The sequence below is a fragment of the Perissodus microlepis genome, chromosome 7 (genome assembly GCF_051167445.1).
Source record: "Perissodus microlepis isolate ML-2025 ecotype Zambia chromosome 7, ASM5116744v1, whole genome shotgun sequence".
NCBI classification, from domain to species: Eukaryota; Metazoa; Chordata; class Actinopteri; order Cichliformes; family Cichlidae; genus Perissodus; species Perissodus microlepis.
Window position 1 is genome coordinate 47,255,820 of NC_140467.1, and position 22,279 is coordinate 47,278,098.

A 22,279-nucleotide genomic window follows, 5' to 3' on the forward strand; every position below is an offset into this window, starting at 1 on the left:
AAATGGTTCAGTATCACATTACTTTTCTTAACAGGGAGGAGATTTTATTATATCACTCTGCGTGAAACAGCTCTGAGCTGCAGCAGCATATATTAGCATATCTCATCGCCCCGTGTCCTCTCCATCTGTATATCTGGCAAGCAATATTGGCTCTGTAGACAGATTTACATCAATTTAGTTTGCCTCCAAAGTGAAATCAATTAGAGGCTACTGTGGAACTCGGAGTGCTTTATTGTTTAGGGCCCACACACATGCACACACATTCATGCAAATGTCCTCACTTAACTATGCCAAATTGTAAAACACAACTCCAAGGCCAGGAGTGTTGTAAAAGGATAGTTTGGCATTATGGGGAAATAGTAATGTTAACTCACTTTATGTTCCAAGTTGTATTCCACTTCATGTATTTATTTATGAGCGCGTATCGATCCCAGAGCTGAAAACTAAATGGGATCTAAAGAAAAAACACAGAAGACATTAGAAATAGAATGAACAGCTAGCCTGGATCTGCTGAGAGATGATTAACTAACACAATATAAAGATAAATATACAGTAAAAAAAAAAAAAGTTTAAGAGTTTAATTGATGTATGGCAAGTTGGCAGATTATTTTACATAAACAGAGGCCAGCTGTTTAATCATTCAGCAGTGGAGCCAGGCAGTTTTTAGAGGAGGGGCAAGGATGAGACCTTTACTCACATTATGGTGGTGCAGAAATCAATGTTTGTCACATCATTATTGTCATTATAAGGATGTAAATACACTCATTAGCCATGTTATTAGGCACTCCTTGTTAGTATCAGGTTGGACACCCTTTTTTCCATCTGAACTGCCTTTCTTCTTCCTGGCACAGATTCAAGAAGGTGCTGGAAACATTCCTCAGAGATTTTGGTCCGTGTTGACATGATAGCATCACACATTTGGTGCAGACTTTTCGGCTGCACATCCATGATGGGAATCTCCCATTCCGTCACGTCCTGAAAGTAGTCGACTGGATGGAGATCAAGTGACTGTGGAGGCACCGAACTGAATGTCACGTTAATGAAACCAGTCCAACCACACACATCAAGGCAAAGCGTGTAACAGACACGCTGGACCGCTGTGTCCATTTCCCCCTTTGGATCTCTAAAACGTAAATGTACATGCATGCAGAAGTTGCAGTAATCTGCAGTAACAGCAGAGGGAGAACTAACGGTAAATCTCTTAGGAAAAGAAGGAATGCATGTAACGTCTTTGTAGACTGATAAAGTTTTATTTCCAATTTCATTCGTTTAAAAAACAGCTTTAATCCAAAGAGCATGAGATGGGGGGGAAAGAGGATTTCCATCTGGGTAAATAACAACAACAACAAACTGAGAAAAACAATTACATCCTAATTATTTCCACTCAGCTGTAAAGTGGGTGAGAGAAACAAATAATGTGGTAAGTGGGTCTGCTTCTGTGTTTGTATCACAGATTTCTAAAGGAATCTTTAAAATGAGACGGGGAACAACGAAACACATGCGAGAGCTAAACACGATTAGCATCCACAGTTTCCTTTCTCACCGAACTCTTGATGTGAAATGAAATTATGTGTCTCCCCAAACGTATTTCTTTATAAAAGCATAATTTAGTGGTTCATGTTTGCACTCTTTGTTTCATCATAAGGATGTCCTTTTGTTTTTTTAGGCCACGAGTGCATATTCAGAAACAAGCACAATGCATCCATTTGTGCAAATGTTGTGTCTTATCTGTGTTTGCCCCTGAAGCTTGAATTTAAAACAAAAAAATGCAAAATAACAAAATATGGCAGATAGGGAGAGACGGCATAATCAAAATAAAACTGCAGGGAGGTACAAAGTGCAACTGAAAGCAGGCATGAGGAGTTCTGGCGTCTAATGTGACAGGTTTAAGGTCGCCTGGTCACAAAGTCCAAATGTCTTTTCTGTCCCCACAAGAAACAACAAAACAAGGCCACAAACTCTAATCAGATTTCATAATCAGCATCCAAAAACTCTGGAACTAAAAAAATGTTTAGAAAATTGTAAAAATAAAATAAAATTTTTAAAAAAATGCAGAAAGTTTCCTATCGCACGCTCTCCTTCTGTTCTGCCTAGGAGGTTTTGACATCGACATCAAAGGCTGGGGTGGCGAAGATGTTCACCTCTACAGGAAGTACCTCCACAGCAACCTTCTGGTGGTTCGAGCGCCGTCGCGAGGCTTGTTCCACCTGTGGCACGAGAAGCACTGCGCCGACGAGCTCCCGCCCGACCAGTACCGCATGTGCATGCAGTCCAAGGCCATGAACGAGGCCTCGCACGGCCAACTGGGGATGCTCTTCTTCAGGCACGAGATTGAAGCTCACCTCCGCAAGCAGAAACTGCAGCAAAACTCGAACGCTAAGAAGACTTGAATGCTGGAGTCAGCGGCTGAATTACGGTGGCTCTCTGTGCAATCGGAGCTGGTGAACCCAGCTGATCTGAACTTTATGCTTTAAGCGGATTGCTGTGAAATGCTCCTGCTTGCTGTCTTGCTGAGAACAATTTAGATGGTTTACTTGGGAAAATCTCTCCCTGTCTTGTTGGGTTATGCTGACCTGTAAAAAAAAAAAAAAGTTTATTTTTTTTTTTTGTTCATCTTTTGGTTGGGTCCGTCTAGTTCTCTTTTACCTGTATTTCCAGTCTTTGCACTAGGCTAATGCAGGCTTAAGTCTGTCTTGTCATCTAACTCACACCTAGAAAACAAACACGTGGTTACCAAAATCTAAAGCTTCTCCTTTTAATGACAAGATGTGAGGACTTTATTGTTTTTAAGGACTCAACATAACAGAAACTGTTTTGGCTGTGCATCTTCACTGTTGAAGTGGAGAGTCGGACACTTCCTGCAGCATCCATCTGTACTGTAAGGTGCTTTTCAGCGCTCTCCAGAAGAAAACGTGGAGCCTAAAATTTTGAGCTTTAAGTTGACTGTGAACTGCGTGCCTTCTGTGAATAACTCCTGAACACTGTCTGCTCTGGATGGTCAGTAAAACTAAGTGAACCTTCCTGCAGGTTTTATATAAATTGGGGAACACTGCCACCCAGTGGGCGGGGGTTGAATAACGTGCTTGTGAACAATTAAGGACTTTTATAAAGCCTTAAATGGCCTTGTAGGTTGTTTTTAATATATACATATAAATTATTGTTTATTGATCTTCTTTGTTTTATTAATATTTTTAATTTTTGTAAATGCTACAAGCTTCAGGCAGTGTTTGGTGTAGGTGTTATGTAGGCATATACAGATGGGTTAGAAATGACAGGAAAACCCAACACAAAGTTATGAATCTTAGTAAGTTAATTGACTGCCAGTTGTCAGGTGTCTGTCTGTCTCACACATTGGTCCAAAATATATGTGTTTGAGCAGGCTGAGATTTGGAGACTTTGAACCCTCATGTCCTGTGGACAGGGGGATTGTAATCACATCTGGATAGACATGTTTCATTAAGCGATTGAAGGTGGTGCGCTGGCTTGCAGCACGATTTCCCTCTAAGTAGGGATGAGTGGACCATTAGGCGTGAGGTTGAAATGCCCGTCACAACATAAAATAACTAAATCCCCTCGCTGTGGGGTTCTAGCATTCAGGCCTGTACCGTTTTTTGATGCCAGACATGAGAATGGGATCAAGGATGACTCATCCGGCCACGGCACTTATTTCCACGTTTCTGACAAATAGTGCTTTAGTGGGTTTGTCCACAAAAAATTCAGCTGTGCATTCATTTTGATACAAACCACAGCAGCATCCCTGTCTGTGTAGCTGATGATGGATTGTTATGCTGATGTCGTCAGATCGCTGACACTCTGCCACCTGAGGAAGAGTCGCTCCGTTTGTCTTCGCACACATCAAATATGCGCCATCAGTTGTTGTTTTTAAACCTACCCACTGATTTGTTTTCCCACTCGGCTAAATGCAGATGTCACTTTAGTCACTGTTCCCTGTGAAACACCAGCCAGTCGAGCAGTCGACCAAAGCTTCCTTCCTTCTTCATGCAAAAGCGAAATCAACTGTACCTGCCCACCATGTTTTAATTTGTAACCCATCTATACATATTTATGCCCACAGTGTGACTAAAGATCACTTCCTTTTTAAATATTTAAATTAAGATAGACGTGAAAATGTAGGCTACTTTGTGTTTTCATTTAATTAATTTGCGGTCACATAAATGAATGTGATAAAATGTAAATTATTGACGATGACTCAGAAAGTCAGAACGGGACTTTTAATCTTAAGGTTTTTATTCCACGTGACTCAAATGTGACAAAGATATGAAAACTTGCCAGTGCAATACTAAAGAAGAAATGTGACATTACACGTGTTTGAGTGTAGTCACAGAGATACACAGAGATACCTGACTTGTCTTTTGTGTTTCATTTTACACAAAATCACATTCTTCTGTGTGGAAGTCATTCAGATGATCCTTTTATATTTGATTCTTTTATGTTCAAGATATTTCTTTCACTCCATGTAAATGAGCTAAATAAACATTTGTTTATACTTTATGACTTTGCTTATGTCATATTCTGTAGTTATCAAATCCAGTATAACTATAAGATGGTTTGCATTACAGAAAATATTCTTTTTTTCTACTTTCAACCGTATTTTGACACGTGTAATAACACAGACATGTTCATCTTTGTTTAGTTCTTTCTTATGTGCTAAGTCTTGATCCAAAATGTCCAGTACAAATACATTAAAAAAAATAATAAAAAATGTTAAACAGCAAATGTTATTACAGGATAATACCAAATAATGCTATTTATGTTTTTTTTTTGTTTAGTTTGCTTATTTTCACAATAAATGTCATCTAAGTTTTTACGTTTTTTCTTTTATTTGATCATTTTTCCAGCGTCTGTTTTTCTTTCATCACACTGCTTTTTTTTCTAAATGTTTTATGTCAATAAAGACCATCAAGGCAGAGCCAGTCGTATGTTCTTTAAAAGTTAAATAAGGTCCTCTTCGCCATATTGATTAAAGCAGTGTTTCCCAACCAATGTGCAAGATTATCTGGTTTCATCATGCTAGGCCAACAAACCATTCGGGGTTTTTTTTTTTTTAAAGGGGGCATTTGCATCACAGAAGAGCCAATGATGGTTCTGATATATACACACACCACTCTGTGTTTGTAAAATTAGTACAAACACAGAGGAGTGGGCTAATATAAGTCAAGAAAAAGTGACTTTATTTGGATAACTTCATATTATAATAAAAATTAGGGATGTTGGGTAAATAACAATGAATGGCAGGCGAGGTTTGAAAGCAAGTTTTGTGTCTCGGATGGTCCCAGTTCTTGCCTCACTCTGATGTGTTGTCATCTAGCATAGGCGTTTCCTTTAAAATTTGTCTTTTGGCATGGCATCAAGTTACACACCCCTTGGCACTAATATTTGGCTAGCCCTACCAACTTGTTTTGATGATCAGACGCATCCTACAGGAGAGTGGGCACACACAGTGCTGCAAAAACATTTGCCCCTGCCTGATTCTTTTTTAAAATATTAACAATTTTAATATTAGAGAAAGATAACCTGAGTAAATGCACTGAAAGAAAAATGAACCTGACTCTTTGTGAAAAAGGAACTGCCCCCTCTTGTTAAATTATCAGTCATCAGTTATGATTAAAGTGGACCCAAATTCCCTCACAGCAATATTAAAGACTAATCATTACATCGCAGTTCTTCCAGTGACACAGCCAGTTAGGGCTGGGCCATATCATACCGTTCACGGTAATACCGGTATAATATTGGGCAACGATAAGAAAATGAAACATCACGATAGAATATGGGTAAAACGCGCATGCGCAGTGCCTTTGTTTTCATAGGCACGTGGCGGAAAAAGCATGGGGCGACGGAGAATGAGAAGGGCGAAAGCTGATCGTTGAATGAAACAGATGAACTAGAATTGGTTTGTAAAAGTGCTGCAACTTCAGTGGTGTGGAACTGGTTTCGTCCGTCAGAAACACAACAAAACACTATTTTTGGTAGAGCATGCTAGCGGACCGTCATTATTACCGTGTTTTTTGGAAAATACGGCACACTTAAAATCAATCCTTTGATTTTTCTGAAAATCGACAGTGCCCCTTATAATCCCGTGTGCCTTCTGGTTGTGTTTACTGACCTCGAAACGATTTTATGTGGTACATGGCGCTCGAAAATCTGTCAAATGCTTTAGTACGACTTTGCTAAGCTACGAACCTGCACCGCTTGATGGATTGTCGGAGCATTACGGCTATCGTAGGCAGGAGCCTCGCGGAGTGATACGTACTGTGCTTCAACATAATATTACCGTATTGTGTGTGTATAACCTCTTTTTAAGTTTTGTGGATATTATACATGGTTATACTGAGGATATGCTGGCCAGTTTCCGCTGGAAATGCCTTTTGGTTAAACTGTCAGCAAGGAATTTGCACTGTTACGTTTTTATATAACTTTAATGCACATAAAAAACAGCTGCTTGTTTAAGTGGAAATACGTTGGGTTTTTTGCACTAATAAAGTTGTGGAGTTGTAAAGTATTTTGTCTCACATCAATTATATCGTCAGTTATATCGTTATCGCAAATTTTGAAATGTATATCGTGATAAATATTTTTGGTCATATCGCCCTGCTATACAGCCAGTTATGTACTGTATGTGTCACTTCCCTATCTCAAACCGCTACAGATTATACACAGCTCTAATTCTTAGTAGTACTGAAACCTAAGTTGTCTGTGATGTGTGTACCCATGTGTGAATTGGTTGCTGATTCTGAGCACTACAGGAAGCACTCAGAGGTCGTCATGGAGACATTTATTGTGAAAGCAATCTTTCTATGTACCGTGATTGTCACAGGCAAACATGTTAATACAGTGTGTTAACATGTTTAATACAGTGATTTCACTTCTTTACAGTGGGGGAAAAGAAGTGAAATCTAAGTCTTTAAGTTATCGGTCCTTTAAGACTATATATCTGTTTATTTCTCGTGCATTAACAAGTAAGCAAAATAGTGATGGCTGTTGAAGTAAACTTTTAAAAATTAGCATATCTTCTTCTTTTTAACTTTCTAACCTCTCTCTAACTTTGTCTCCAAACTGATCAAACTGAGACCTGAAATGTGACTCACTTGGATTTGAGATTTGTTCACTGATGAATATGTGATCGGGAACATCATGAGCGTGTAATGCATCAGGTATGCAAACTGAATTTATAAGGTTTTAGGAACTAGAGCTGTTGCAAATGGCTGTGCTGAAGTTAGTGTTTCCTCTTTTAACTTTAACTTCTTCATGGACATTTGACACGCAATGTTTTGTTTAGAGGGTTATATAACCAATGTCAGTCAATTTTTTGTGTTTAAATATCTGCAGATAAATCACGGTGATCACGGGACTGAAAACATTGGAATGTGAATCAATGCTAAAGAAGTGCGCACGTTCAACCACCGGACCCTAGAGGGCGATATTGATATAGCGGTTCAATGAAAAATGTTTATTTATTTGTGAAATTAAAATGCAAAAGGCAGTTTCTAAAAGGACAGCACGCATTAAACTTTTGTTTTTGTTAGACATTAGCTATAATTATGTACATACAAATTATAAGCCATAGCCTAAAAAAGCCGTTCTCCACATCTTTTAAGATGCAATAAAATATCCAAACAATCAGGCCTAATATTAGTTTAATACATGTATTTAAACATTCAGGGTCCCCAGAGGCACATCCTCATAATTCTATTAATTTTCTCAGCGGAAAAAAACGTTAATAATTGCCTTGTAATTGTAAAAACCTTTTTTTTTCAACAATCTACCGATATTATATGAACGCACCATTTTAAAGCTACATATTTCCCCCAGCTTCACGCGGGTACGTGAAGGCAGCAGCGGGCCTGGCGTAGCTGCGATCTCCTCGGGTCCGCCACAGGCTCGTGTTTCATTGGATACACACAGCGACACGCGGGACAGCTGCGAGCCGAGACTTGCTGTTTGTTTTTATCACGAAGCTTTTTTTTTTTTTTTTGTTTCAAATCGGCTGTAAATCCATCATGAAGCATATGCGGAGTCATCGGCTGCGCTGCAGTTCACCACCACCGCCCCCACCCAACTACAACAACATCAACAAACACAGCAGCGAGGCCGGTCTGTGAGCCACACTCGCTTCTTTTGATATGCAGCTGCTCTCCTGTGTCCGGGGTGGTCTTTGTGTTTCTTTGGAGGGCGTCGGCTTTTATTGTGCTTTTTAAACAGCTCGCTGCTGCTTTCCTTTGGCTCTCATTCAATCGGAAGGAGCACAGCAGCAGCTAAGTCCTGAGGAGGAGCGTCCCCCTGGTGTTTTATTACGGCAGAAGACCCGGCAGCAGACAGGGACTCAGGAAAGCACAGACAAGAGACAACATGTTCGACATGAGAGGGATCCCCTTTGTCCTACTAGATATAGTCTGTCTGGTTCTGGGTATGTATTTAAACGCCTTTTTCCTGTCCTCGCTTTTATGTACTATGCTGTTATTCTTTTCGATATAAGCCGATTTAGGAAGCGGGTATAAACCTGCTGAATGGGTATTTAGCAGCTTTCGTTCACGTGAAGGGAGTGGTGCTGGATTCACTGACGTTGTATTTACAGTGGTGCTACAGTACAGCTGTAATATGTGAGCTTATCTTCAGCAGCTTCTATGCAAACTGACTTTTCAGTTTGTGCTGGCACAGCATGTGCTGATAAATAATTATGACATTAGACGCAGTGTAAAACTAATAATTCATGCGTTGAATATCATATTAATTACACTGTACCAGTAGATTTCTCTCCTGATCTAGTGGTTTGGTACTTGTGGCGCACTGACTTATTCTTTCACTTATGTAAGGGGAAGTTTGGAGTCTATATGCTGCTCTATAATCCTTGACTCATTTAAGCCAAATGTAAATTTCCTGACACTTAGTTTAGAATACAGTGCTACCTGTGCTCAGCAAAGTTTCCTGATACATATGACTGCACTTTCCCTCCCTCAAAAGGTCTGAAAGCACTGCAGAGCAAATCTGAAACTGTACTGTTGACGTGTTGAATAGCCCCACATGGTGGGACCCGTGGATTGAGTTAGAGACTCATTTCTCAGTCTCTGTTCCCACCAAAGATCTTCTCCAGACACGGCAAACACAAACTGGCCATTAAAGTGAAGCAAAGAGATTCTACCATTATAATGAAGAGCACTTTTTAACCACTCCCAACAGGGCTGGGGGGCTGGGGCTGCTTGTCCCCGAGCCTGGTTCTGCTGGAGGTCTCTTCCTGTTAAAAGAAAGTTTTTCCTCCCCACTGTCGCCAAGTGCTTACTCACAGAGTGCCGTATGATTCTTGTGAGTTGCTCTGCATTATTGTAGGGTTTGTTGTTGTGGCTTGGCGCTATACAAATAAAATGTGATTAAATTTAATTAGTATCATGTTTCAACAGGTCTTGTAGTCGTGTTGATATTTCTCAATTGGCCATCGCAGTAATTGCTATGTCTTAGATTTAAGGTGAGCAAAAAGAAACATATATCAATTAAAGGATGCAGATTTCTTTCTGCTCTACACCTGAACCCGTGTTGCCCTGAGAAGCTGCTTGACTGCCTGCGTGCAGTTCACATTCACCCTTTAATTCAAAGGGGCTATTAAATTACAAGTAGGCATCTTGTGAGAGTCTGTTTCCAGACAGACGGAGGCTGTTAGCAGCAGTCATGCACTGCTGCATGTTGCCAAACATGCACATGCATGTTGTGCTGTTAGAATCACAGGAATGTCATCTGGTAAATGTGAGATTAATATTTTTCTTTTTTTTTTCTTCTCTGCCTATTTGTTTGTGTTTGGCTGCTCGCAGCAGTTGTAAAGTTAACCGTGAGCTGGCTGGAGTGCGTTTCAGTCCCAGCTTTCTGGCATCTCCAGCTGCTTCAGGCCGTCAACTTCAGCTGGTGAGGAGCTGTCCCTCATGAGGGTGAGGACAGCTGCAGAGGAGGCACGCAGAGCGGAAATACCAGGCCGAATGAATGGGCAGTTTATTTGTAGATGATGGCATATCCTGGCGTTGTGCGTCTGTGCGCGCCCGTCCATTTGCAGCCTTGCGCATTACCTTTCACTGATGGACTCATGCTTTCTGCTTAAATGAATCTTGTCTTCTCCGCACCGTACAATGAGCTAAACAGGCCAAACAGCCTGCAGGAATGGCAGCAGCATTACATCAAGACTTTGGACTAACTAATCAGCCCGTTCTGGTATCTTTATGGTATTTTATCTTAGCCGAGTCCAAAGCTCCTCTCACATCTGTGTGAGTCAGTCGTCCAGCCACAAACCTCTCAGCGCAGTTTGCTGACAAATTGCCCAATGAGTGGTTATGTCACTCGTGCCGGAAGATGTTTTCATCTTTAAATTGTAATGTTGCAGAGTATAAACCAGTATTTCTTGTGTAACCTGATGTAGTTCTTACTTACTATTAGGACGGGGACTGCATTTCATTACAAGGTAGTGCAGCTGTTGTAGATGTTCAGTCTTTTTCACCAAATAATCACCAGTCTGAAGTAGTCCTGAACTAATGCCACACATTGTTCTTATTGTTCTTGTTCTTCAACATTATTAATAAAAATAAAATAAAGCAAACAGCTTTTTATGATATATTGATCTTTTCATCAAATTTAACGACACAAGTAATACATAATAAGGTTTGTGCCGTTTGACTATGACTCTAACACCTTCGTTCTGTATGATATGTTGTATGTTTTTTTAACGTGTGAATTTTTGCTGTGGTAATTCCTCCCGGTCTCTCCTTCCACAGGAGGTCTGCCTCTGGCAGCCTATAACCTGGGTAAGATCCGTCCCTACCAAAGGGGCTTTTTCTGTACAGACGACAGCATCAAGTACCCTTTCCACAGCAGTACAATCACCTCCACGGTGCTCTACACTGTGGGCTTCGCCCTGCCCATTAGCTGTGTAAGTAGGAGTCGCTTAAAGCAGGCTCAACATACATCACAGCCAATATATTGACTTGCCAACAAGCACGTGTTCCGTTCTGAGCCGGTTCCTGTGGTGTGACGCATAAGCGGCTGTTTTAGTGCCCCACTTGCATGGGAAGCAGTCTTTACTGTTGTTATCAGCTTTGGCAAGTCAAAATATCCACTGTGAGGTGGTCTGTGGGGACTGAGAGAGCAGCACATCAAAGAATAAACACCCAGAGTCGAATGGAGGACAGCAGTGACACCGCTGATTGTTACTGAGACTCTGAATATGTGTCGGCTGCTTTTACTGGAGGTGTATTAAAAAGAGTTAAAGGTGAAGGAGGATGTCCACTTTACAACTACTGCAGAACAATTAATAATAGTTTATTTTATTGTCATTGTCAAGCACTACAGATGGATTTGTAGTGTAAAAAACCCTGTAATTCACTTGTTTGGTTTCCTGACGCAGTCACAGAGCTCTAAATCACATTTAGTCCAGCAAAGCACACAATCGACTATTTCCAGATATTTAATTGTGGATAATGACTGAGGCCAGGCCTTTTGGAGGGGTGTGGGGGGTTGGTTTTATGTAAACATCAGAGAGAACTTTATGTCTCTGTTATTAATCTGTGCAACAGACATTCAGGCTGCGTCCTCTGTTCCTTAAAATAGCTGGAATGCTCTTCTGGAACAGAGCGGTTGTTTCTGGAGAATGACGGGAAGAGCAGGAAGAGCGTCTGCTTTCTGCTGCTTTTGTAGCATCAGTGATTCATCCCTCTCTTTTTTTTTACCTCAATGTCTAATAACTGCTGTTCAGCGTTATTACGATTGACTCCATTGTTCCCTGTCTGTTAATGTGAGGTTTGGGAGGATACGTGGGGATATGGAACAGGACCACTGAGGAAGTTTTTTTTTTTCTTTTTAGGAAAGAGGAAAGTGTGTTGATAACAAAAAGACCGAATCAGCCTAGAAACACGATCGCCGCTGATCCCAGCACAGGAGATGCACCTGCTCAGCTCTAATCTTTTTTATGATTGACTTTTCTTCATTAACAGAAACACTAACCACAGTTTCACCATCTGTCGCTCTAACACTTTAACTATTAATGATGTTCCTGAAAGCTGGACTTCAGAGGAGCGTGGGTTTTTCCTCGACGCCCTCTCACGTGGCTGCTGGCTCCTGCTTTGCGTGGTGGAGAGATCTCTGTCCCGCTGACATCTTGTAACCTGTATTTGTTTCTCTGTCTCATTGCTTCTCTGGTAGCTGGACTCCCATTTGCAATTCTCACTCTGCGACACAGTCCTTTCCACCGGGGCTTTTTCTGTAACGATGATTCAATCAAGTACCCCTATAAAGACGACACCATTTCCTATCAGTTGTTAGGAGGTGTCATGATTCCCGTCACGGTACTCACTGTAAGTGCACCAGTTTTTGTTTTCTGTTCACTTCTGTACATCTTTTTTTTTTTTACTCTTCTTCAGTTTGGAGTTTTGCTGACTGCTTTCATCCACTTCTTTTTTCTTCTTATACTCGTGACCCTGCTTAATGGAACTGCATGGTTATAATCCTCAATGCATGATTTGTTTTGCTTTTTAAAAAACCTTTTAACCCCACTCTACTAATGTGCTAGCAGTTTGATTTGTTCAAATCATTTTTTGAATGTTCTACATTTAATGAGGAAACAGAAAAGAGGTAGGGGTTTGTTTTTTTTACCTGACCTAATCTGCCGCCTCGGGCTTTAAAATAGAGCAGATGTGTAACCTACAGATGTGAAGGTCTACGCAAACCTTCTAGTGATGACGGAGGTCAGGTTTTATCGTTTTAAGTAATAACACGGCTATTTAGAGTTGTTAAACCTACACTATTTTTAACTGTAAGTCGAGATAAAGCAGCTCTTCTGCTGTAAAGTAATAATGAAGAAGCAGTGTGTTTGTTTAAGCCTTCGAGGCCTGCTGCCTGTTCATAGCGTTGCAGAAACATGATAACGTGCTCATAAGCCTCAGGTTTCATTTAAAGTTTCAGATGAACTGAAAGAGAGAGGCTTACTGTGTTAAGTGGACATCCTCCTGTGACCTCAGCAGCTGTTGGAGAACCCTTCTGATTACTGTCAAATGAGCATTTATGTATTTCGAAAGCAGTTCGACATTATGAGAAGGATTTTATTTGTTGTAAAGGATTAGATCAGAAGATCAAAAAAAACAAATTTGTCAGACATTTTTTTCATTATTTAATGTCATAATCTTAGCATAAAAACTGGATATGAAGAAATAGCACAGATTCAAAGTTGGCTCTGCTCTGTGTCTGGTTCTGTTGGAGGTTTCTTCCTGTTAAAAGGGAGTTTTTCCTTCCCACTGTCACCAAGTGCTTGTTCAAAGGGGTTTGTCTGGTTGTTGGGGTTTTCTCTGCATTATTGTAGAGTCTTTACCTTACAGCAGCAGTCCCCAACCTTTTTGGCGCCACGGACCGGTTTATGCCCGACAATATTTTCACGGACCGACCTTTAAGGTGTCGCGGATAAATACAACAAAATAAAACTAGTACCGGTACCGAAAAAAGGAGATTTATTCATAACACACGTGAAAAGACCCAGGAAACCCGAGTTAATGATAAAAACGATAGCAAAATGACGCTGAAAACCGATAAAAACCCTGAAAACCATACATTTCACACCTGAGCCTCAACTCTCGCGGCCCGGTACCAAACGACTCATGGACCGGTACCGGTCCGAGGCCCGGGGGTTGGGGACCGCTGCCTTACAGTATAAAGCAGCTTGAGGTGGCTGTGTTTGTGATTTGGTGCTATATAAATGAGATTTAATTGAATTATTCATAACCACATGTCCAGTCTTTGCTAATTTGTGGGTTTATATTCAGGTCCTGATTTGACAGAAGAGTCAATCTTCTGATCTAATTCTTGTTTAAGAAGCAAATCATCATAGATGAGTCTTCAAAAACAAAATCAAAAAAATGATCCTGGGATTTTGCCTCTGACGTTCATTTATCTGCATCTTCTTTTTAAATGTGTCACCCTGTCATTCTGTATAAAGGTGTAACTCTGTGTCCTCCCGCCCCTCGTTGCAGATGATTGTTGGCGAGTGTCTTTTAGTTCATCTAAACCGCATCAAGTCCAAGTCGTCTTTCGGCAGCTACGTTGCCTGCATTTACAAAGCCATCGGCACCTTCGTTTTCGGTGCCGCCATGAGCCAGTCTCTGACGGACATCGCCAAGTATTCGATCGGCCGGCTTAGGCCGCACTTCCTGGATTTGTGCAGACCCGACTGGAAACTGATCAACTGCTCTGCAGGGACTTACATCGAAGACTTCATCTGCACTGGAGACGCGAAGCAGGTCAACGAGGCCCGGTATGTATGACCCAGCACCAGGAAAGCAGAGCTCGAAGCAGGATTGTCAGTTTGAGCAAAAATGATGTATAGGCTAGCTTCTCAAGTGTGATGATTCAGTGCTTTATGTTGTATAATCTCCAGCTGGCCTTTTATTGGAAAAAAGCAAACCATTTAAACAGATCACCATGGACTCTGATTTATCTTTTTATTCTGATGTTTAGATTTGAAACTAGCGGTTGCAGCCCGAGTTCAAATAAGAATGAATTTGTTTCTTTTTTTGATTTCAGATGTTGAAACGAACACCTCTTTTCCAACTTTATGCACACCAGCTTTGTTTGTTTTGGGGTTTTCTTGTTGTTGAGCTGATTATTGGAAAAATCCTCAGGCCATGTTTTGTAACATGTCCACAGCATAAGCACAAAGGGCAGAGGTGAAGCATGTCACTGAACAACTTCTGAATAACCGTTTTAGAGTTGTGCTTCCGACTTTCAGCTTGTGCTCAGCATCACTTGCATCTGTTACTGAAGCGTAAATGAGAACAAGCACATCAAACCTAGCAACGTCACGCCAATGTGAGAAATCTGTAGGTTCCAGTTATACGTGTAAGCCTGAGTTGAGATGGCCCCTTTTGGTATTATAAATAAGGTAGATTCTCAGCACTTACTCAGCACCATATCCTGCAGGAGATAGTGGTTCAGCAGCCACAACCATGAGCTGTATTTGTAAGTACACAATTCTGCGTTTTTTCTGACATACTTTAAGTCTCAGGTATTAAGTGTTTGATTACTTTCGCACAGTTAGAACAAAGCAAAGTGCTGTACTGTGAAGCTGGATTTGCTGTTAGCAAACCTCAGGTTTCTTAGTTTTCAGCGCTGGGACAGTTCACTTCCCATCGGAGCACATCACCGTAGTAACTTAAACACCAAACCTTCCCCAGAACCAAACTGCTGCGATCTGTTGGGGTTGATGGGAGGCAGACAGGACATAAAGACACACAATAATAACTAATGATCTATAAGCACACAGTGAGTGAGTGAAATTCATTTTTAGATTCACACAGCCTAAATGCATTTGTCCTTCCTGGCTGAGGCTGCAGCAGGATTATACTTCTGAAGTCTTATTTGTTCTTTATAATGTTCTTGTAAGAAATATCCAGCTTTACTCCCATCCATTGTCCATTGTTTACCGTCACCGGCGGCGTTAGCACCACCGCTCATACCGAGACCCAGAAAAGCCGGGTCAGTTAATTCAGTTGAGAACCACATGACCGCTTGATTTGATTTTGGTCATTAGGGAAAGGAAACAAACCTTGTTTATGTTGCACTCCTTCATAGTACAGTCGTCATTAATGATGTTCTGGCATAGATAAAGATCATTTTTAAAAAAACAGTTGGGAAGTGTTTAGATGTGGTAAATGGGTGACATCTGTAATGTGCGCAGCTGCAGCGCAAGCCGCTTTGAGTAATATCACAGGAATGTAAAGCGTATTTAGATTTAAGGTCTCTGTCTCTTATCGGCAGGAGCAGGAGGAAGAGTATTGGGAGGAGAGGATTTCCTCTTCTCAGTCTGACGGAGGCCCCGGCCACAGAGGAATACAGAGTGTTACGTGTTTATTATGGGCTGTGAGGAGGTTTACGTTACATTTGATTCTCCCCTTCTTTATCTGTTTAAAGCGAGACGGGGAAACGTTTTGCTCGAGCTGCGGCCCTTGAGCGTAAAGGGCCCACCTACCCTTTACCGCGCTGGGTTATCTGCTGTACGTTTATCATTGCTTCCTGGAGCACCATTATTACTCAGCAGTCTGCTTTTTTTTTTTTTTAATAAAAAGCTGCTCCCTGTCTTTGTTGGCATCTGCTGGACTCTAATGCATCTAATAACTGCAACAGGAGAGGAGAGAGGAGGCTGAGATAGACTGCCCAGCATCATCTTACAGTAATATGACACCTCTGTGTCTAAGGTTTACTGCCCAGCAAAGACACAGCTCACTGTCAAGGATTGAGTTCATTTCCATGGACGTGAAATCACAAATATTGATTTGTAAGGTGGCAATCATGAATTTTTCATCCTGTGATCCCACACAGGGTGCCACAGTCCTAATCTGATGCCACTGTTGGGGATTTATGGAGGTCGGCATTGTTATTGTTTACTCTGCTGGGTGTAACCAACAGTCGCTGCTGGGGAGTTGATTTATAGATTAGCTTAATTGTTAATGATGATGAAGATTTTCAGCTTTGCCATTTTGAGGGATTTCCTGTAGAGCTTTTAAAGAAAATAAGTGTCATGTTAGCAGCTCTGTGGGCCTAAAGTGTGCTTTTAGGTCAAAGGATAATTCTGGGTTTTTATTACAACCTAGTATATTTCTCGTTTATTCCAGCTCCTGGGGCTCGTGCTAACCTGGCTCTCTAGGGTTAGGGGAAATAAGATGTTGAATTTAAAGCAGAGTATTGCAAGTATTGGTTTATAGAGATCCTTAACGCAGTAGCTGATTTTTTTTTTTTTCAAATTCCTCCACATAATCCACTGATTTTCAACAAGCAGCAGGTTGTTCTGCGCTGCAGTCCAGGCCCTAAATCTGATCAGTAAAAGCCTCCTGACTGGGAAAATTGTGCCACAGTATCCACAGTGTGTGCACATGGCTGCTGATGTGGTGTTTCAAACGAGAGCTAACTAAAGCCGGGGACTCTCCAGTCAGCTCAGACCGCCGTGTTAATAAAAACATGTCCTTACTCGGTGTTGAGCTGTGCTTTTGTCTCTCTGTTGCAGGCTCTCGTTCTACTCCGGCCACTCGTCTTTTTCCATGTACTGCATGCTCTTCCTCGCTGTAAGTATCTCAGCCAGCTGCATGTTGATCTGTAATCCCATCCATCAATGTTTGACTTGACCAGTGTGGCGGCTGAGGAAGCAAGGTTATTATAGTTAACTGAAAACTAAACTTCGATGTCAAAGAAACATTTTAGCTAATCAAAAAAAACAACAACTAAAGATCAGACTCCTTGAAAAAGTAACTAAAATGAATTAAAACAGAGAAAGTTTTAGTATTTGTTTGAACTATGCATCCATTCTTATATGCTTATCCAATCCAAGGTCGGGGTGAGTGGGGGACTTTCTTATAGTTGAAAATCTATCATTAAAATTATAACTTTAACTAATTATAATTAGATTAAAAAACTTTGAATTTAATTAAGATTTTATTCGTTTCATAGCGCTAAATTACAACTTCAGTGCAATTTATATCGTAAGGTAAAGACCCTGCAGTAATACGGAGAAGCCCCAACAGTCAGATGACTCCCAGTGAGCAAGCAGGAAGAAAACTCCAGTAAAACTAGGCTCAGGCTTAGAGAGGAGCCATCATCAGCCCGGTTGGAGGTGAGAGTAGGGAGAAAGAAAAAAACACAACCAAACTAGTTAGTTTAATTTTTGTTTGAAAATGTTTAGCATTTTTAAACAATAAAAACTGAAGTAACTTAAGCAAACCTGCTCTGGAAGCAGAAATAAAAGTGATTAGATGTTGTGGCTTGGAGTTTTGTCCCCCCCAGAGTGCAGGAACTTTCCCTTTATTTCCCAGCAAAGCTCCACTTTCTACATCTTCCGCCTGTTAATGTACAGCTACGCCCGTCAGTCGTTGAAAACAAGGAAACTCTCCTTCAGATGGTCTAATGGACACAAAGGCACAACTTTTCACCTCTCCGCTATGCTGACGAGTCCATAACTGTAGCCATCTTCCTGGTAGTTTAGACGAAATTATGCAAATGCTTCACCAAGGCTGTTTATGATAAGCTGAGTGTCTGCTGGCTGTTGTTTCATGGCGTCACGAAGCAGACATCATTATGTTCCAAATGATTACTTACAGTTCTTTAAGATTACATCTGTGCACCTTCAACCTCGCGCCCGTTATCAGCAGCACTTCTGTGTGTTGTTCTGAGGAGATTTTACTGCCTGCCTCCGATGGACTTTGCGGTCTGCTGACTCATTCAACAGCAGCAGATATAAATAGACGCAGGGACAAAGTCTTGGCATGATAAACCTCTCACACACACCCTCCGGCAAAGAGGAAGTCTGAAGTATGGAAAAGCGCTGCCATTTAAATGACATTTGCGTCAGAATTGAAGTGCAGCAGGAAGACACGAAGCATGAATCTTTGCAAAGCCATGAAGCTTGTCTGTCCTTGGGGCTACACCCTGTTTTAAACATGAACAAATTAACTCACTGGACACTGTTCCTGAGGCAAACAGAGGTATAGAGACATTTATCAGCTTAGATCATCGATCAATTGCAGATAAACGGCCTGCATTGAACAAATTCCTTCTATCAGTAAAATTCTGAGACCAGCAGGGGTTTTTTCACATCCTTTCCCTTCATGAACGTCCAGCCGCTCATTGCGGAAGCGGGAACAGAAGCGTGTACTTGGCTTTGACAGTGACACATGTGCTTGTTTGTGACTGTCTGTACTTTAAAAGCATGGCCCTTGTGTTTCTCAGCTCTACCTGCAGGCTCGGCTCCAGGCCGACTGGGCGCGGCTGCTGAGACCGACCATCCAGTTTTTCCTGATTGCCGCCTCTGTGTACACCGGACTGTCGAGAGTGTCTGATTACAAGCATCACTGGAGCGACGTTCTCACCGGACTCATACAGGGCGCGCTCATGGCTCTGCTCGTGGTAAGTCCTGCACTGATCTTTAAGTTCAGCCCGCAGGGGGTTTTATATATCACCCCCTTCTGGCAGTCAAGGTAAGTACTCAAACGCTGTGTGTAGATATAACTGTTCAAACCTCAGTAGCACTTATTTTTAATTATTTTATTCATTTATTTTTTTGTCTATTACAGGTCTTCTTCGTGTCAGACTTTTTCAAGCCACAAATGGAGTCCCGTAAAGAGGCAGACATCCCACACACGACTCTGCAGGAGACGCCGACAAATGGAAACCACTTTGAAAGCCCTAACTAAGCTAAGTGAGCAGTGGAGGCGACCTCTGCTCTGTCCAAACGCACGCCCGGGATCCCAGCTCTCTACCTACCATCTCACGCCAATTATCTCTGATACCCTGCATGGATTTACAACGTGAAGTTACTTGATTGTGCATTAAGTGCGCCGGTGGACAAAACACATCCTAGAAAAACCACACTGGCCTGTTCAATTTCAAGACAGTTTGCTGTCTTGTCCACCACTTCTCCTCGTGGCTGGAGAGAGCTGAGACAACCTGTACAATCCCTGTAGTTAAGCTGACTGAAGCAGATGTAGGTTAGGGGCTAGAGGTTCTGAGAGGATGGAACTCTTTTTTTTTTTTAGCATGTATGAATCTACTGAACCAATGGAAAGACTTGCCTGCATGCACCCACTAAAGGGTCTGACCACTGCTGGGAGGGGTGGGGAGGTTGGAAACCTGTGAATGTATCTCTGCTTAGTGCTTTTCCTGACCTGGAGTCAGTGTGCTGGATGATCTGCTTTAGGGTCAGCTTGGTCTCCATCCTTCTGACCATGCTGCCTCAGGTTCATTGTTAATTAAAGGGCTGACGGCAAAGCTGATCCCAGACCAGAGGCTGTCGACACAGCTGCCGACTCCAGGTCAGCGCCGTCTTCCTCTCCAGCTATCTAACCTGATGTTCAAATCAGGAAGTTTGATTTGTATCACGATTGGTTAGAGTGCTGCAGAGTTCAAGTCATGTGTTGCCTTTGCTGGACTGCTGCTGCTATTACAGCTTCCTGTGTAACTAATGTAAACATAAATAAATGGACAGTGTGCTTTTTATATAATCTGTAAGTAAACAAATCACCCTACAGTCATTTATTGAAATATGTCAAATATGTACATCACGCTCCCTCATCTAAAAAAACAAGGAAAAATAAAGCTGTTTATTATATCGTTTTTCCTGCATACAGGGTTTTTGTCTTTAGTACTCGATGAGGTGCTGTGGGTGGAGACCGGCAGGAGGCTTTTGATCTTTAATATTCCTGCCGGAAAAGAAGTTAAAGAATGACTTTTTGAACATGTTTTACAATATTGACATAACTTTTCCTGAACAGATGCGTAATCTGAAAGCTTAGTTTATTGGTCAATCAACATGCATCCCCCCCCCCACCCAAAAAAAACCAAAACAAAGGAAAATAATTACAAATACATAATATAGTATAACAATCAAATATCTTTATTTATAAGTGCCTAAAATTTATTGAGCAGCAGTACATCTAACAAACTGTCTGACAATTGTGAAAAAGCTCTGCTGTTTAGGGATTTAACACAGACTACATTTTAAGAGAAACTAATAAATATCTGGTGATAAATGAACCATGGCTGTTCCTTACCTTCAGCAAACATCTCTGTGTTGCCAGTAGCTTTAGATCCAGTATGAAGTTTCTGCACTCTGATGATTTCAGGTGTCATCTGCTGCCGATGTTTTAACAAGTCTGAAGTCAACACGATGTCTACCATTAGGGTTTTACAGCACTTCATGTTTCCATTTGCTGACAGGCTTTATGGACATGCAGATTTCCCTTCCTAGTTAGGAGCATAGCACTTGCCTGCATGGCTTAAACTACTACCAATCAGATCTGATCTGGTATTACTGCCTCTGATTGGCCAGCCGGCTTGCCTGACCCTGTACAGAATCTGTGAGATATTGTCAACAACTACCTAACAGCCCCAAACTGCAGACGAGCTGAAGTCTGCATTCAAAACAACATCAGTACTTGAGTAACACAACTGCAGTGCCACAAGCTGACTGCCTGCATGCAACAGTAACACTGTAGTTATTCATGGTAAACAAGCACCAAGCAAGTACTTCTTACTAGCTGAGCATTTTTCTATTGAACTCTGAAAAACGTCTTCCATTAATAGTCTAACATATTTACTTTCTGATTTTCCTCAAAATTAAGACTTGAAATATTTTTATGTGTAAAATCAACATCATAGAAATGTTAAGTTGATTCAACACAGTTACTGTGATAAAAACAAACAAGTAAATTAAATCCTCCCTCAGCTATTTCAGCTCAGTTTTACTTTCTTGTTATGATGCCATTCAGTATTTCGCAGCTGAGGTCAGTGCTGGCACTCTGATGTCGGTGGACTCAAACCGCACACAATAAATCTCAGTTACAAGTGCGGCTCCAGGGTGGTAGAAAAAGCTTTCATATCCTTATTTAAGGATGTTCAGGAGAAGCTTCTGTTAAAGGTGGTTTTAACTACTATATACACTTTTGGGTTTAAGTCATGTGGTGTCATCCTTGGGTTGGACCCCTTTCAGATGTTCACAAAATAAGCTTATGGGGCTGTAAGAAGATTTAACGTGGAGAGCGGAGTATAAAATACATTTTTAAATTTTCTTTTCTCAAGACCATTTGTTAGGCTGAACCCACATAAAAAAAATTCCACCCACCTGAAGATGCCAAGAATGCAAAAGGAGGTCTAATGTGCGGGAATAGGAATAAAGTTGTTTATGTCAATGTTCGGGGAAGGATGAATATTTGTACGCTGAGTCAAAGGAATGACGTGTTTGTGTTCGTTTGTCCCCACGTTTTCCTGGAAGACAAAGCAGGACAGCGAGGCGGTGGCTTGGTCAGCTGTCAGATCATTCAATTGTCAGAAACTGTTGGACATCATCTCAGTCAGCAGGAGCTCATCAGGACTGGAAACATTTACTTTTATCTTCTTTTTTTTTAATCAAACATGAGCTTTTAAAAAACAGGATCTCAGAGGAGGTGTGACATGTGAGGTGGGACATGAAGAGCTGCAGCAGACGTCTCCTTAATCTAAATTACAATTCTCTGACGGCATCGTGATTCAGGCGATGCTCAGCATTTCACCATGTGAGGGTCCAGTTTCCTTGTCTCATCAGTAATAAATGAAAACAGCAAAGATGCCAGCATTGATGTGAACCCTCTCTTGTAAAGCCTCTTGTGACAGTTTGATTATAGCACTACTGCTACTACTCAAACTACAGATTTGTAGCATGAAAATAAAGGCCAAAAGCATCTTTTAACAGATTGTAAGATGCTTTAAAAAACCGGGGATTGAACCA

General features: G+C 41.3%; 2 protein-coding genes across 4 annotated transcripts in view; both read left to right on the forward strand.

The window, feature by feature from the left end:
* csgalnact1a (chondroitin sulfate N-acetylgalactosaminyltransferase 1a) overlaps positions 1-4,930 on the forward strand; it is a 36,714-nt gene extending 31,784 nt beyond the window's left edge. For both annotated transcript variants that reach the window (XM_084935502.1, XM_084935503.1), the window contains exon 8: positions 2,095-4,930. In XM_084935502.1, the coding sequence (XP_084791628.1) occupies positions 2,095-2,390 (296 nt within the window). In that variant the 3' untranslated portion in view covers positions 2,391-4,930. The remainder of the gene's footprint in view (positions 1-2,094) is intronic.
* A 2,911-nt stretch (positions 4,931-7,841) lies between these two features.
* On the forward strand, positions 7,842-20,130 carry plpp1a (phospholipid phosphatase 1a). Of its 2 annotated transcripts, none has more exons than XM_084935505.1 (6): positions 7,842-8,425; positions 10,767-10,921; positions 14,007-14,287; positions 17,033-17,090; positions 18,748-18,924; positions 19,092-20,130. In XM_084935505.1, the coding sequence occupies exons 1-6, from the start codon at positions 8,368-8,370 to the stop codon at positions 19,209-19,211; spliced, it is 849 nt and encodes a 282-aa protein (XP_084791631.1). In that variant the 5' UTR covers positions 7,842-8,367; the 3' UTR covers positions 19,212-20,130. The 2 variants fall into 2 exon arrangements, with proteins under 2 accessions (XP_084791631.1, XP_084791632.1); XM_084935506.1 differs by lacking the exon at positions 10,767-10,921 and adding an exon at positions 12,190-12,341.
* Positions 20,131-22,279: the final 2,149 nt, after the last annotated feature.

Excerpts from the sequence above, each read along its gene's own strand:
- plpp1a (XM_084935505.1), top strand. The coding sequence starts at position 8,368 with ATGTTCGACATGAGAGGGATCCCCTTTGTCCTACTAGATATAGTCTGT. Across the intron at positions 14,288-17,032 it reads AAGCAGGTCAACGAGGCCCG|GCTCTCGTTCTACTCCGGCC; the intron begins GTATGTATGACC and ends TCTCTGTTGCAG. Across the intron at positions 18,925-19,091 it reads CGCTCATGGCTCTGCTCGTG|GTCTTCTTCGTGTCAGACTT; the intron begins GTAAGTCCTGCA and ends TGTCTATTACAG.